This window comes from Haliotis asinina, chromosome 9, assembly GCF_037392515.1.
Source record: "Haliotis asinina isolate JCU_RB_2024 chromosome 9, JCU_Hal_asi_v2, whole genome shotgun sequence".
Classification (NCBI taxonomy): Eukaryota; Metazoa; Mollusca; class Gastropoda; order Lepetellida; family Haliotidae; genus Haliotis; species Haliotis asinina.
In genome coordinates, this window is record NC_090288.1 from 44,991,319 (window position 1) to 45,007,241 (window position 15,923).

The 15,923-nt window shown below is 38.0% G+C and overlaps 2 protein-coding genes across 2 annotated transcripts; one reads left to right on the forward strand and one right to left on the reverse strand.

Moving 5' to 3' along the window:
• Window positions 1-1,428: 1,428 nt before the first annotated feature.
• On the reverse strand, window positions 1,429-3,505 carry LOC137297018 (uncharacterized). Its single transcript, XM_067828965.1, has 3 exons — window positions 3,472-3,505; window positions 2,492-2,565; window positions 1,429-1,632 (listed from the first exon to the last, which is right to left on the reverse strand). The coding sequence occupies exons 1-3, from the start codon at window positions 3,503-3,505 to the stop codon at window positions 1,429-1,431; spliced, it is 312 nt and encodes a 103-aa protein (XP_067685066.1).
• Window positions 3,506-5,464: 1,959 nt separating this feature from the next.
• On the forward strand, window positions 5,465-15,679 carry LOC137295763 (transmembrane protein 243-like). The gene is made up of 5 exons (XM_067827300.1): window positions 5,465-5,928; window positions 8,458-8,583; window positions 9,101-9,151; window positions 10,457-10,558; window positions 11,080-15,679. Exons 2-5 carry the CDS (start codon window positions 8,524-8,526, stop codon window positions 11,206-11,208), a joined length of 342 nt encoding a protein of 113 aa, XP_067683401.1. The 5' UTR covers window positions 5,465-5,928; window positions 8,458-8,523; the 3' UTR covers window positions 11,209-15,679.
• The last annotated feature ends 244 nt before the right edge of the window (window positions 15,680-15,923 follow it).

Consider the following 15,923-nt stretch of genomic DNA (forward strand, 5'->3'; position numbering starts at 1 on the left):
ATGCTTTGATTGATTATTATATGAATATGCAAGTTATTATGTCTGCAAACTGTAACAAAGTCTTTTTAAACTTGTATACGTTCGTATATTTTTGTATTACCATGTCAAACGGAAGTAACCCTACTGTAGTTGTGTTCATAAAAGTTCGTTTCAGTAGTCCGTACGTTTCACTATCCGAACGTTTTTGATGAAAAACAGAAGTGTCCGGATTATCGCGGCCTGACTGTCTGTGCTATCCTAAGTCGTAAGTTTGAAACGTTGCCTGTTTTAATAAACACCGGCAAAGCATCACACGAGTCAGGCTAAACGCATCATTACACTATCAAACAAGTATCGCTATCTTATCTAAATAATAGAGTTGATATTTAATATGTAAGATATTCGGGTGGGAAAAAATATTACACCAAGTCACTTCCTGCATGTTTGAAATGAACTTATAAGCTATGAGTACTCACTCCCCTAGAGATAAGAAGCACCGGAATAATTCGTTGTCAGTTGAATACAAGACTGTGATCTTCAAATTACCAGACCACTCTTATGGCCAGAGCTGGCATCAGATGCAGAGACATACCGTATCAGGGCACAGTCTCTGAATAATTGGCGTCGTGTCATTCAGCTATGTCAGAATTTCGTTGCATAAGTTGTCAGTAGCATTGTATTTTACTGAGGTTGGCTAAACCCTAATTATTTTTTTTTTAGATTTCGTCGTTATCATTTACACCATGGAGTGTAATCTTCAAACCGTTCAACTCCGTTAAGCTACGAAGTTGGCGCAGCGTTGCCCAACCGCAGGTTTCGCAGAGGCTACATGTTACTTAGTATCCATCTATGAGAATAATTCGACAGTCAGGATCAAAGCAGTAAATTAATGAATCACAATATTTTGTTCAGTCACATATAAATGTGCATGTCAAGAAATTCCTTGGTCTATAGTCGCTCAATGATTGAAATAACGCGGAGTACTTATTACAAATGACAGATGTCTTGGGGGTGGAGGCAAATTCAGGATCTGACACTTGAAACCAACCATTTAATTTTCAGGGAAGAAGGGGGTTCCTGGGATTTAGAACATCAAACTAAGGAAACCACAAAACAGTGTAACTTTTGCAGCTAACAGTTTTTTTCTTCCTTTGTCAATAAAGCACCATTATCTGTTTCTCGGATGTTCTGTGCCAGCTTATTTGTTTCCATGAATTATCAAGCCGCATCACTACCCAACACCTGAATACCAAATGGTCTGTTCCTGGAGTACAATACGAGTGTATGAGACTTACTCTTGAGGCAACAACGTTTATATCATGCGTTTTAATTATATTATGATATTAAACAATGATGTATATTATCAACAATTTGCGAAAGCAGTCCAAATGGTTTGTCCGAAAGGTCCAAAAACTGTTCACACAACACAGACAGCACACACATCCAAGTCTATCTCTGTGTGAAGAAAGTTTGGAACATGTGTTTCACACAAGACACAAGGACAGCCGAGCACGACTGGGGCTGTTGGGATTCTTCACCAAGATCCATCTCCACTACTTGAGGACGGGCTCTGGGGGCAGGGACGGGGAGGGACGTCAGGGGGTCTGGTAGGGATGCGAGGGGGTTGGTGGTGATCGTAAAGGCACCGGGGCGCTTTTAGAAGGGAAATAGATTTCTTTAAACAACTGAAATCAGGATTAATCGATAGTTTACCGAAGTAGCTAATATGTCGACATTGCCAATGTTTACACGGGTATTTGATCAAAGGAGAAGTTAAAACTTCTTTCTGAATCATCATCAAATAATACAAGGTGTTGGCAAATAGGTCATACATCCGATTCTGGTTATGTGAGGGAGGGATAGAATACTGCTTGTGAAATCAGTGTTAAATTATGATGTTTTTTCACAATAACAAAGCCTGTATCAAGAAAACCCCCAAAAGCCAAACAGTTTAGTCATTAGTACATAGTTTAACGTGGACATTTCAACAAAGGACAAGATGAGTAAAAACACCTTTTCGAACCAGGTGTTCGTAAAAAAGGTCAGTTATTTACACAGTATGTGAGGGAGGGGTGGAATAAAGCTAGTCGCTTTGCCAATATGAATACTGATTAGTGATTATAAGCAGCATTATAACATGGGTAGAAATTCCCATTACTTATGCATGCTAACACTATGTAATAATATAAATATATCAAATAATGTCTTCTGAAAATATCACTGTTCAGATTAAAGAGGCCTAGATTTCCCCCACTGACCATTTGCTCCCTGGTGTGATGAAGATGCTAACAAAATTATTTGGATGGTTATTTTCTATTTGATGTGAGAAGACTTTTGTGGGGATTCTGAGATTTTTAATGCTGTTTTTAATGGTTACAAATTTAAAATAGCTAGAAAATTATAGATTGTTCATATTTAGTTACATAATTCAATGTTTCAAACTGGTTCTCCAGATGTGTCTATTTTTTCAAACAGAACACACTTAAACAACTGGGGCCTATGGATCACCTACAGGATCAGGGACTAGAAGACACTTTGGGGAGACAGGGGCCTGGTAGAGAGTAAATCTGTGGAGATCGTCCCCAGCTGGAATGGAATGCATTTTGTATATACTAGTATATATAAAGATAGTGCAATCTCAACGTTTTGTCTCAATACTTTATACATTAAGTGACTATAGTATATATGGTGCTTGTTGTTTTGTTTTTCATTGTTTGACGTTTGTTATCTTTGATAAACTGGTTTGGGGCAATTTGAGACATGAAAGACAAAACTCTCTCCTTGATACAACTCACACTGTGGAATGTGCTACAGTGGAATCACCGTGCATTGTTATATAGTAGAGACTAATTGACTGGAGACTTTACTCGAAAATGGACAGACTTTTCTGTGATGCATGGTGATTTGTTTGTTTTGTTGTTAAACAACTGTTTGTTTTTTGTTAGAAATTGTATACGTAAAATGGCCTTGCCAAAGTGGTTTTGGACAGGAAGAACAAAAACTCCCTCAACTAGCAGTTGGTGTATATGTTTTCTTTTTATGTAGTTTTATCTAAGTAATACGTTTCAGTTAATCACGACATCAACAAGTCAAGGTATAAAAGGGGGCATATTGATCAGATGCATAAACAAACATCAATAAACCTTTAGCATAGGAATATAAATGCTACACTGGATACTAACAACTGAATAAATTTCGCTGAGATTACCGACAAGGGAGTTTCCAACCCATTTTGTAGGTATAATAACGTCCCATCCACACTCAGATTCACATCTGATCATTTGTAAACCATGTATTTCATGAAAATAAAGTAAGGACCCGCGAATGAAATCATTACTGAGGATGTCAGTCATTCTGTTTGACGTTTATTGTTTCCAGATTTCCAAGACTGGATTCATGTAAGGAATGAATCGGTCAGAAAGCATCAAACTAAAACCAAGAAATCAAGATAAAAAAGCAAATTATCTTTACACAGGCACCACAACTAGATACCTTGATAATAGGCCAAAGCAACAGAAGCATACATCGTGCAGAACTTGGGAGACAAGTGGGATAAACAGCAAATTGTCAGAGTGACGTTGAAACAGAGTGTAGCAACAACCAATATGGCGTCGTGTGAATAGCGGTCTCCATGGAGATCCGGAGATCGTCTTTCGAGTCTTTCCGTAGCCAATACCGGAATGACACGACTGATCACGATTGGGCTGCATTCGTAACTACTCGCCTCTTTCCGTAACCTGCAAGAAGCCATCCGGCTTTCCGGAATGACCCGAGTAGTTACGAATGGATTGGGCTGATATCAGTCGTGTCGTTGGTTCCCGGCTCATGTACAACCGTGATGCCATAAGGGGAGGCCACTCTCGTTCTACTGATATTATTCATTAGTCCAATCTCAAGGCCTCGTGCATCGTAATGAAAAATATCACTGCTGGATGTTTAACGCAAAAACTCTGCTGGTCTACATTACGGTAATAATGATATACATCATTACAAATACTTTATATAAAGAAATTTGGAAATCAAACTAGGCCACATCTTGGCACATATATCACAATATTTGAAGACCTATTTGATACAGAATTAAAAATTATGAGATTAGGAGAAAGAAAGAAATTGGATCGTGATGTAAGGCTCGCTGACTTGGTTTACGTGCAATCGTAACCCAAATGCGTATCTCGATGCTCATGATGTTGATCACTGGTTTGCATGATCCAGACTCGATTGTTATGGCTGGTTAATTGTTATTGCAGGCCGCTGTCATATAAAGTAAACGCACAAAACTTTCACAGCGACAGTCGATTCAGTTTTCAATTATCACAGTTTACAAAACCATTATAGCTATATTTTACAATCAGTTTCAAACATACTACATCTACATGGATGATGGGTGTAACATGTTTCAATAAGAAATAGTGATTTTTTTTGGACATCGTGCTAAATCAGAAAATTTTCTCCATGATTTAAAACTCGATGTCAGTGACCAGAACTTATCATAATTAACTTATCACTGACACTGAAACTTGTATGGACATGAACGGGTGAGTGAGTGAGTTTAGTTTTACCCCGCGTTTAGAAATATTCGAACAATATCACGTCGGGAGACACCATAAATGGGCTTCACATGTTGTACTCATGTGTGGAATCGAACCCGGGTCTTCGGCGTGACGAGCGAACGCTTTCACCACTAAGCTACCCAGCCGCCTCTGTTCAGTTGAAGACGCGTAGGTTTTGGTGCAGTATGACATTCAATGGATGTAGTGCCGCAGGAGGTTACATATAGACACTGACGATTTGTGAACACGTGCTGTCCACAACAAGGAAGGCTATGCATTACTTTCCCAATGCAATGATTTTTATTGTACTTACTATACTGTTCCTTTTATAGTATAGAGTTATGATAGACATCTGTTTTGATATTAGTCGATAAAACGACAATTCAGCTTAATTAGCGCTATATGTGTTTTCATTTGTTTGCGTACATGCATCTGTGCAATCCCATATTGTAAAATGGGGTGAGGTTGGAATAGTATGATCATGCAACATAATAGCCTAGTGATGAAAGCGTTCGCTCGTCACGCCGAAAGGTTCGAATCTGCACGTCGATCGGTACAATTTATGTGAAGCCTATTTCTGGTATACCCTAGAGGGTTGTTAGAATAAAACTATATTCACTCATTATAAGTCTTGATGTTCAAAATGATTTATAATGTGATCATATTTATGAAACTTATGATGGTCTGATGTTTGTCTGGACAAAGAAACTGACAGTCATCGTGACTTGCATGCTCTTTCTACACTTAACTTGGCTCTGTCTTCTAAAGCGAGTAAAAGGAGTAAAGAAGGCATTAGCTGGTTCCCGGCTCCCTTTTGCGTGCAACTTTGCGCAAAAAATTAATATTACGGTATGCGAGACGAGGCCCAGCTGACAAGAAGGGACTGCGTAATATCGCCGAGAAACCAGTTTAGCCTCTTTGGGAATCCTCAGCCTCGTACTGACATGATATTTGACATCACACAGGGGTTTCCCACATCATGTGCCTATGAGCTGAAAATACGGGGAACAGTTTGCACAAGCGTTTCCTCCACTCAGAATCTATTCAAAACACAAGTGGTATTTACACCTTTAATTGTGCTGGACAGTCTGCCTTCAAGCATATGTGTATGCGCCACAAAGCACATTTCTTGCTGTAAACGGAAACAACGATGTCAGCATGAGACTATGACTGGGTCTGGCTGAGGACAGGCTGACAGACTCGTGTTGACGTTTGGAGCTATTGCACAACAACTTATTTCGTTCGGTTGTATGCAGGTGCTAGACCGGCGATAAAACTACTCGTGCATCACATGATAAACAGGGCAGTGGAAAGACTCTGACAGCAACAGAGCGAGTGGCAGACGAGTTCTCTCCAATGAAAGCAGTGACACTGATTTGTGATGACCACCTGATCGGTTAGTATATTTAAATTTGTTAATATTTGCAGATTCTTTATTGGGAGACAACCTGCAGGGATTCTGGGTAAGAATTTAGATCCACAGCCCAGGGCATGTCATGAAACGATTGGGTGGACGCCTTGGTGACTACTCCATTTTCGTGGACTGATGTTCATTATGTTGATCACTTGATTTTCAAGTTGAAGGACTGCTGTTTTATAGCTTGCGGAGTGGTTTGTTAACAGACAGGCAGCATGCATTGTTAGACATCGCTTGGGTAGACACCACTGGCCATAGTCACCATTCATTTCGAACCTGTATGTAGCATATGAAGAGTTACTCGATTTGCCATTAAAGTAATCCAGATTGTTTCATGTTTTGGACAGTTAACAATGGCAAATAGACCAGCGGTCATGTCAAACTTTGCACAACCACATTGCAGCATTGAGGAAGGAATTTTGGTAGTGATGTTTCCTTGCAGGTGTTTTCTCACTTACCCACAGCCGGTTCAGATGACTAAAGCAGAATAATCCTCAAGAATAATCCTTGTGTAGTGTTATTTGTATCATAAGTTGAGGGAAAAATGTTGGCAGATAATTTATGCAGGCTCATGAAGCTAAAAATATATCGCTTACATTCTGTGTGTGTGGAAGAACACAGGCTATTTGCCTTGTCTGTCTTTTCAAAACTACCTGGCAATTTGCTGTGTTTGCTCCTGGAGTAATGATATGTGTTGTATTTGTGCTCTGTTTCAGTGTTGTATATATTTTTAATTAAGGACAGATATGTGATCAGAGAAGAAATGTCTGCTTGTCCTTGTTGGAATATGACAAATAGTTCTTGACTCATGGAAAGAATGTTTAGTTGTTCTGTGTTAATTTATGTTTTATGATCAGTTATTGTCACCTGTGCCTTAGTGGGTAAATATTACCCCAACATTAGCGATGTGAACAATCTTTGTCCCTTTATCCCACCTTTGTAATATAATACGGGGGATATAGTCGACCTCTCATGCGTCTGTCCATTAGTCAATAATCATTTTGTTTTTGGAGCATAACTAAAAAAATGTTCAATATTTTTAAAACAGAATTGGTAGATATAATAAACTGAACCTATGGTTGTGCCTGTTGCTATTTACAGAGTTTTGGCATTTTTTTTTTTTGTTTGTTTGTTTTTCCATGGAACGTTCTGGTCTTAGTTTAATGGGAGGGGTGGGCTTCGTTTCTGGAGCATAACTCAAAACCTGTTCAATATTTTTCTGCAAAACTGTCTAGATATATCAGTCAGAACCTTATGTTCCTAAAGTGCATTTTGCTATTTACAGGTTTTCTTATTTATTATTTTCTTGGTTTCCATTGAAACGTTTTGGACTTAGTCTCAAAAGCGAGAGGTGTATTTCGTTTTCAGAGCACAACTTGAAAACTTCTCAATATCTTTCAGCAAAACTTGGTAGATATGTTAGGCAGACCCTAAGTAGTGTCTTTTGCAATTTACAGATTTTGGTGATTTATCATTTTCTTGGTTTCCGTGGAAACAATTCAGACTTAGTCTCAAAAGGGATGGGTGACTTTTGTTTCCAGAGAAGAACTTGAAAACTTTTCATAATCTTTTAGCAAAACTTGGCAAATATGTGAGGCAGACCCCAAAGTGATGCCTTTTGTTATTTACAGGGTTTTTTTATCGATCATTTTCCCAGTTTCCCTGTAAACAAAGTCTCAAAGGGAGGGATGGGCTTCGTTTCTGGAGCACATCTCGAAAAACTTCATAATATCTTTCAGTAGATCTTGGCAGATATATGAAGCAGTTCTTGAAGTGGTGCCTTTAGCTATTTACAAATTTCTTTTTTTCCTGGTCTCCATGGAAATGATTCAGACTTAGTCTGAAAAAACTTCAAGTAAATGTCAGATGATTTGTCCTTTCAAACATGTCAGATATGTGGGGCCATCTTCTGATGATTCTTGTTTGATAAATATATTGTGTCAGATTTGTGGAGAAATGTGAGTTTTATGAGTGACCTTAAATAAATTCAGTTCAGTAAAATCGATTTGGTAAGAGAACAGTTATAGTTTTCAATGATAGCTTGACTATTGCAGAGCTGTCAATTTGTACAAGAGAACTCAGACGAGACAGTAATTGTGGCCGTTTGAAGTGAACTATCCTGTGATGGTGAGGTTACATACTGGGAATGATTAACACAAACATTGTGCCAATTAAGTGACTCCCAGTTTTCAAAGTCTGTGTATACCCTTGGCACGTTGAGTACTGAAATGGCATGGATGAAATGAATGAAGTGGATGAAATATTTTGAGTTCTGACTTAAATAATGAAACTAATCAAATCATTGACAATCTATTTGTGCACAACTTCAAACTTTTTGTCAATGACACTCTTCATTGGTCATCTTAATGTAGGCATTGTCCTGTGTAATGCCAGTGCGTAACAGCAAATCCTGCAATGTTTATTGATTCTGGGATAAATTAACTGGAACTGAAAAACACTAGCCTATGTCCCACTAATTATTGGAATAATCTTGGATTATCTGTGTAGGTGGTGTGTGATCAGCCCCAGGGTGAGTGTTGATGAGTGACGGTGAGTTGAGATCAGGAGACAAGGATGAGACGTGGATACGAAGACCCAGCAGAGAAGCCATTGTTTGGAGAACCCAGGCCAGTGGTATGTGCAAATAATTATTTTTGTTTCAATGAATGTTCTAATAATAATTTATGTTTGATCCCAAACCAGTTGGGCATTTATTCTGAGGTAAACTTGGTCCATGGTGCAGTGTAACACTGACTAATCCCAGCATGCATAGTCTAGTTCCTTATGTCATGATTTAATTCATAGAATTCTTCTGATTGTCTTGTCTGGGTGTGTTGTACAGAGCAACTATAATGCTATGATTGTTGTAAATGAGCGAGTGAGTGAGGCTGACTTTTATGCTGCTTTTAGCAATATTGCAGCAATGTCACAGTGAGGAACACCAGAAATGGGCTTCACGCATTGTACCCATGTGTGGAATCAAACCTGCGCCTTTAGCAACTCTTTAATTCAATTTAACTCGCTCACTCAGTCACTATTGCTGACTACTATGTTAAATGGAAAGGGTAAGGATAGCATTTACCTGCGAGCAACAATGCCTAATACCTGTTCTTGAATGTTATGGTCTGAACTAGCTGATCTTCTGTTTCAGGACCGAGTGCTGAATCTGGTGGTGGGCTCATTCACTGGTTTAGTGGTTTTGGTGAGTATTTGCAAAGAACTTATCATGGGTTTGGTTTTTAACAATATTGAGCATATACAGTCAACGGCTGTTGTTTTGAAGGGACCCAAATACTTCAGTTATCTGATATTGCCTAGTGTGTTGTAAAACTAAATCTTAGGTTTGAACCAACTACAAATTGATCACTAAATACCTAATGACTAGTGCTGTGTGTTGGCAAATAGATTGTATTGCAGTATATTGTCCCTGTATTTAATTCTGATATATTGGGAGCTTATGTGTTTGACACTGACAGTGAGTGCTCAATACCAACTAACTATAAAGCATTGCAACAACCAGTTGGGCTTACATGAAAACATGGACCAGCTATGTGACTGTCCATTATTTACAGACTACATCCAGATAGGTGGGATATTGTTATTGTTCTCTGAAAAGTAGTCTCCTTGACATTGTTTGACATTAGCATGGCATCACAGGCACTTAAGTATCATAGCTTTTCAAATTTTAGGGGTTGCCTATTGTTTTTTATCACAGTGATATGAACATCCTGGTCATTTTGCAACTTGCAGTTGTAATGGTAGAACCACTGGAGGCAATTTTCAATCACTGCAATTACTGTTCAGAGTTGTCTCCCTTTGAAGTGATATGATCCAGTAACCTGGGGTTGAAATGTGACTTACTCTGACTGTGTTTCATCCTCCTGCATCCCTTGGAGCTTTCCTAACTTTTCGGAAACCTTATGGATGTTGGAAGCATTTCATTCTTTGATGTAGCCAAGTGATTAAAGTGTTCATTCGCCATGCTGAAGACCCGGGTTCGATTCCCCACATAGGCAGTGTTCATGAATGGTGTTTCAAAGTAATAGGACCTTGGGTCAAGTAAGTTTCAGGTGTCAGTCTGATCCACTGAAAATTCATAAGATCTGTAGAATAAAAATTAATCACACATTACGGATTTAATGTTTCTTATCATTAGCATTGAAACGATTACTTAAATTTATAAACAGCGAACATGTTTGATGTGTCACATATGACAACTTCAGTCAAAGACACTGTGAAGTGTACAGGCAGACACTGGGGCTGTCAGGTTGTAGACATTCATCTCATCACCGACAAGTCTGCCATATTTGTCATAGGGTCTGACAGGGTTCAGAACACTGCATGGGTACAATGTGTGAAGGCATTTTGTGATGTCACCCAATGATATTACTGAAATATTGCCAACTTGCCTTATAAAAGCATTTTTCTGTGGATTACAAGTGGTCATGGGAATCAATATCTTTTTCTGATTTAAGTATGGTATATAAATTTAAGTATCTATTTTCAGGTAACTTTGGTTGGGGCTTTCGCAGCTAAATGGCCCATTAATGGAGTGAATGTCTTCTTTGCCTGTGTCATTGTTCTTATCTGTGGATCCCACTTGGTATTGGTAAGTTGTCTTTAACTGTTAAACTTTAATTCAGTGACGTCCTATTTAGATTACAGTCTCCATAATCCAGGTTTGTCACAAGCGCGAAAAACAAGGGTCTGGTTCGTGTATATACTTGAACACCTTGTCAGATGGTACATGGATCGTTCAGCTTGTATAATCACATCCTAAAACTATGAAAATGCTTTCATAGGAACCCTTAATAACTGCAAATGAAAACATGTAAAGATCAAGTTGGAGCTCCTGAAACCCATGCTTGTTGTAAAAGGCAACCTAGGTGATAGTGTTGTCAGGTTCACTAATGTGGTTGAAACATGTGCTTATATTATGATAGCATAGATGAATGGTCATGATGTTGATCACTGGATTGTGTGGTCCAGACTTAATTACATGTACTTGAAGACTGCTGCCATATAGCTGGAATATTGCTGAATGCAATGTAAGACAACAAAACAAAAACAAACAAATTTATTATTTATTTATTTATCTAATAACTGGGTGTGCATGTCTTTTTTTTTCAGATTTACTGGTACCGTCAAGGTGATCTGGAGCCGAGGTTCCGATCGATGATCTACTACAATGCATTCAGCATTATTCTGCTGTGTGTCTGTGGTAATCTGTACATATACGGAATAGGATGCAAGAAGTGACAACAGCAGATATAGAACTGTTTATAAATCTGTCACTGCTTAGGATGCAAGAAGTGATAACAACAGGGGGATACGTTGAACATCATGCATGTCAATCATTGGATGAATAATGACTTGTGTTGTGGACTCATGTACCAGTGGGTTAAGTGGCATGTCACGTAAGACTCTCACTTGCTGATAAGACCACAGTGAAAAGGGTTGGGGTAGGGGAGTGCTGGGGACAGTTGTTGTTCCTGGGGGTCTGTCTGCAGGGATGTGACCTCTTTTATTACTCGTCTTGTCAATCTGTCTCTGATCCTCTCATGTTTTGTTCACCAATAATGTCTGACCTCTCTGCGCTGCATTTCTACATTTGTAACTACTTATAGCTGGACACTGAGTAAGTTCTACATGGGGAAGGGACATTGGGGTAGCCTAGTGGTTAAAGCGTTCGCTCATCACATCAAAGCCCTGGGTTCAGTTCCCCACATGGGTACAATATGTGAAGCCCATTTCTGGAATCCCACCCCATTATATTGCTGGGAATATTGCTAAAAGTAGCATAAAACCCAACTCACTCGCTGATTTTTGCATGGTGAATATCTTGAGAAAAAGAATTAATGTTTAAACAGAAAAATATGTTTTTAAGTCCATATGCTGAAGACGGAAGGGCTAAAATATGTATATTCTCTGCATGCCTTGTGGCTGAGATGAATAATTATTGTTACTAAGCTAATGAAATTGAATATGAAGTAACCCAACTCATTGATGAATTTTGTGCAAACACAACCCTGGAAATTAATGCTATGTGTTAAGCATACAATCAGTACTATCCATCTGTTGCATTTCAAGCAGGAAACAGGGTAGATACATTACTCATGATTTATTGATCCCATTTGATGGCAAGGCAGCATTTTATGACACATGCTAATTTTAAATAGGAATATCACATTTGTGTGACCTATTTGGAGCAGTCTTTGGTCTGTGCAACTGGTCTTCAGTAACCCATGCTTCTTGTAAGAGGCGACTAATAGGATCAGGTGATCAGACTCCCAAGCTTGGTTAACAAGTGTCATCATATCCCAATTGCACAGATCGATGCTGATGATGTTGATCACTGGATTATCTGGTCCAGATGGTATTGTTTACAAACCGTTGCCATATAGCTGGACTAAACTAAAACTATGACTACAATCAGTGTGTATTTGCAGGTGATGGAAATATGAAGTGTTTACAGACATAAATTTTGAGAAAGTAGGTAAACAATTTGTAATACTGAAACAGATCCACTGTCATATGTCTGTGTAAGAGGTTGCCCATTCATTCATGGCATTTATGCTGGTGCTTTCAGAAGGGAATGCATGTGTTGATCTTGGAATTCACTCACTATGCATAATAAATTTGATATGACCTCTGCACATTGCTTTTGAGGAATTTTGTTAGTGTGGACAGTCCCATTAGTAAGGCAAGTATGGGATTAGAATTGTATTGCTGTATTAGTAAGTGGAGAACTTGCAGCATAATCATCACCTGATGAGGGACTCAGCCCATTCAGGTAACCTCGGACATCATGAGGCATGTCAAACTCTGACCAGAATATTTTGTTTGTTCTGTTAAAAATGTGAGTACAATATTACATGAGAGGACATTTGCAAACACCCAGAATGTTAAACCCTTATTGTAAACCATAGGAAGTGCTTTACTTTTTGTTTAATCTTGTGTATTAATGTGCAAGTTCATGGACTTGCAGTGAAGATAAAATGTAGAGTGGAATGTTAGATTCAGTTTTCCAGTTTATGCACATTTTTAGACATGTATGGTAATAATTGTGAATTTATAATGCACCTTTTCACATGTACAGGGCACAATTTGATTATAATTATTCCCAGTAACCCAAGCTACCTGTGAGAGTGTTAATAGTGACTTGATTTCTATAAGTTTTTCCCAAGATCCCCATTTTCTGCTAGGTGGACATTTTGTTTGAGAGAGTTATGGCTCGCACATCAGGTGCCTTTTAAAGTATTTAGAGACAATAGTTTGAAGTGAATATATACTTATTTGTTTACGAGTGAATGATAATTGGAAATGTAATGATCAACTTGTCCATGCCCTTTGACTCTGTTTGTACTACTAGAAATGTTAAGGAATGAATTCTTTCATATTCTTATAGTTAATCCATCATCAATGTTTTTAATAAGAAGCATTGAGCATTAGTCAAATTTTGCAGTTTTTTCAAAGACCATTATGTGTGTGTTTTATATTTCACATTTTTTTTATTTTTCTGGTTGTGTCATAGAAATAGCTTTTGTGTTCATTTTACTGTAATAGTCAGTAGTTGTTTAAGTAAACAACTTAAACAGTGTTTCTGGTTAGTAATCTACCATGGAGTAGACTGATGGACAAGAACAGCACCATCCAACGTTAAGTCCAGCATCCAATCCTTCTGTTCCTTGCAGTTGTTTGAACTTCTTCTTGAAGTTACACTTTCAGAATTTGTATTTCAGCCAATAGCTTCTCCATATTTGGAATGTTAATATGTTTATACATGTTTTGTACAAGGTTTAAGGTAATACCAGAGGAAAGGCTGCTCCTGTTAGTAAGTGTAAGCAAACATTCCTAAATACCACTTCATCCTCAATTTGTCTGTGCTATGAAGGTGGGTTTTTTTGTGTTTGAAGCTGCCTTATTTAGAAGCTGTATTTCCAAGTTTATGATGAAGCAGCCTGTACCATGTCTCATTCATTGTACCATTCTCTGTGTTTGACAAGTTACTAAGTAAGGTGTTTCTACAAAATGAAATATAACTTCTATGGATGTAGTTATTGTTTGTAAATCTGTAGGTCTTGATTTAGAGGGTTGCAATGATTGTAGTTTTGGGGGCTTTGCTTGTTGTTCTTGAGGCTTGAGGTATATGTTGTTGGTGCAGCTGATCATCTTCTTGAGGTATATTTTGTTTCTCATGTTGAGCGTTTTCAATGTTATTCACCTAAGTGAGAAGGTACTTCACTCATGTTTTCAACTATTTGTTTAACCCTGTTCAATGCTAGTGCTTGGAGTTTGTGAAGGGAATACAGTGACTGATAATTTGACCACAGCAAATCTTTTTATATTTCCTTTACATTTCAGTTGTATGTTTCAGCGATTGTAACTGGAATTTGTGTGTGCTTGTAGTTAAAAGTTTCTTTTGAATAGTCAAGCTACTTCACATCTCACTGTTAATAATGGTTCATGTCAGGTTTATCAAAGTGTTTAGCCGAGAATAAACAAACTATTGTGTAACTCCAGCAGAAGGATCCTACAATACAGGGTCTCATATCATCCATCCAGTTACTGTCAATACTCACCAGCCATTGTGGACAGTCAGTCTCCATTTGTGAAACAATCGTGAGGCATGTTCTAACCAGGAACAGAATCACACCTTCATGCTAGCCATCATTTCTACTAGGAGACCTGTTGCTGGTCAGGTTAACTTTATTTGATCAAGTACAGTGATTATATGGATTGAGATTCGCTGAGTGACAAAAATGATGATGGTTTCTCGTTTTAGGGAACTAGTGACAGGGCCATACTTGATATTTAAGGCTGCCATGATAAAGCTTGGAACCTTGTTGACATCACTGTGCAACAGTATTCACTCACTCAGTCTGAAGTCACTCTAACACAGTCTGGACATTGCTTTTCCTTTGTGTCACGTAACCTTGGCAACATCTTCACAATGACATCTTTCCATTTCCTTACGTAATATGATGCAAACATGTCAGAAAAATGATGAATGAGATGCGAGTAGAACAGTCATCCAATAGTAAGGACAAAATGCCAGACAGAACCTGACCTAAGTGTCCATTCCTTCCAAATGCCAAGTGTCCATTTTGTCAAATCAGCATTTTAAGTATTTGTGAAGTGTCCATTTTTCTGCCTCGTCTTCTACAGAAATGAATTTGTTGTCATTTATACAAAACAAACCTAAGATCTATCTAAAAAAACAGTGGCGCCTCATTGTAAAAACAGATCTAAACAATATGATTATGATCAATCTGTGTAAAGTATGTGATCTGCAAAAGCCACAGCGATAAGATTACTTTATGCAACTTTCCTGAAATATTTCACATATTGTCATCCATGACACATCTGTAAATATACACAACGTAAAAATTTTTACTCTTTTCACAGTGTGCAGCAGATGCAATTTTCTAACATGACCTTTAAGTGAGAGATTACAGCTTGTAGGGACCCCACAAAGTGCATGTTTGCAGTCCAGCACCCAGATTTTCGAAGCTCTTAGCACTTAGATAGTTGTAAGTGCCATACATTAACTTACGTTTGTCTCCGCAATGAGTGAGCTTAAAAAATCTAGGCAAAGTGTAACAGGACTTGCTGGAAGAAGTCTTACATTTTGAATGGCATCAATAATATCTATTGTACAGTATTTATTGTTTTGTTATATGTTCTGCCTATGTAATGTACATATTTACATAAATATATCAATACACAAGCTCTTGTTTTATTTTGAGTTGTCTTAGCAATCTACATACGCCATCACAAAAAAGGTTTTGGTCATCTGACCTTGTAAAATGAAATTCTTGGTTATTTAAATAGTTGTCCATACCCAATGAATGACTGAAATGTTGCCCATTTGCTTACTCCTGTACTTAACTAACAAAAAAAAAATAAAAACAAGTTTCAGTGTAGCTGTACAGAATAACTGGTATTGGAGATTCAGTTTCAGAACTGTCCAT

Bases quoted from the DNA above. Each gene is read 5' to 3' on its own strand.
- LOC137297018 (XM_067828965.1), bottom strand. From the start codon at position 3,505: ATGTATGCTTCTGTTGCTTTGGCCTATTATCAAG. The intron at 2,566-3,471 runs GTATCTAGTTGT...ATTCCATTCCAG, and splicing joins TGCTTTGGCCTATTATCAAG to CTGGGGACGATCTCCACAGA. The intron at 1,633-2,491 runs GTAGGTGATCCA...CCCTTCTAAAAG, and splicing joins GTCTTCTAGTCCCTGATCCT to CGCCCCGGTGCCTTTACGAT.
- LOC137295763 (XM_067827300.1), top strand. From the start codon at position 8,524: ATGAGACGTGGATACGAAGACCCAGCAGAGAAGCCATTGTTTGGAGAA. The intron at 8,584-9,100 runs GTATGTGCAAAT...CTTCTGTTTCAG, and splicing joins TTGGAGAACCCAGGCCAGTG to GACCGAGTGCTGAATCTGGT. The intron at 9,152-10,456 runs GTGAGTATTTGC...ATCTATTTTCAG, and splicing joins TCACTGGTTTAGTGGTTTTG to GTAACTTTGGTTGGGGCTTT.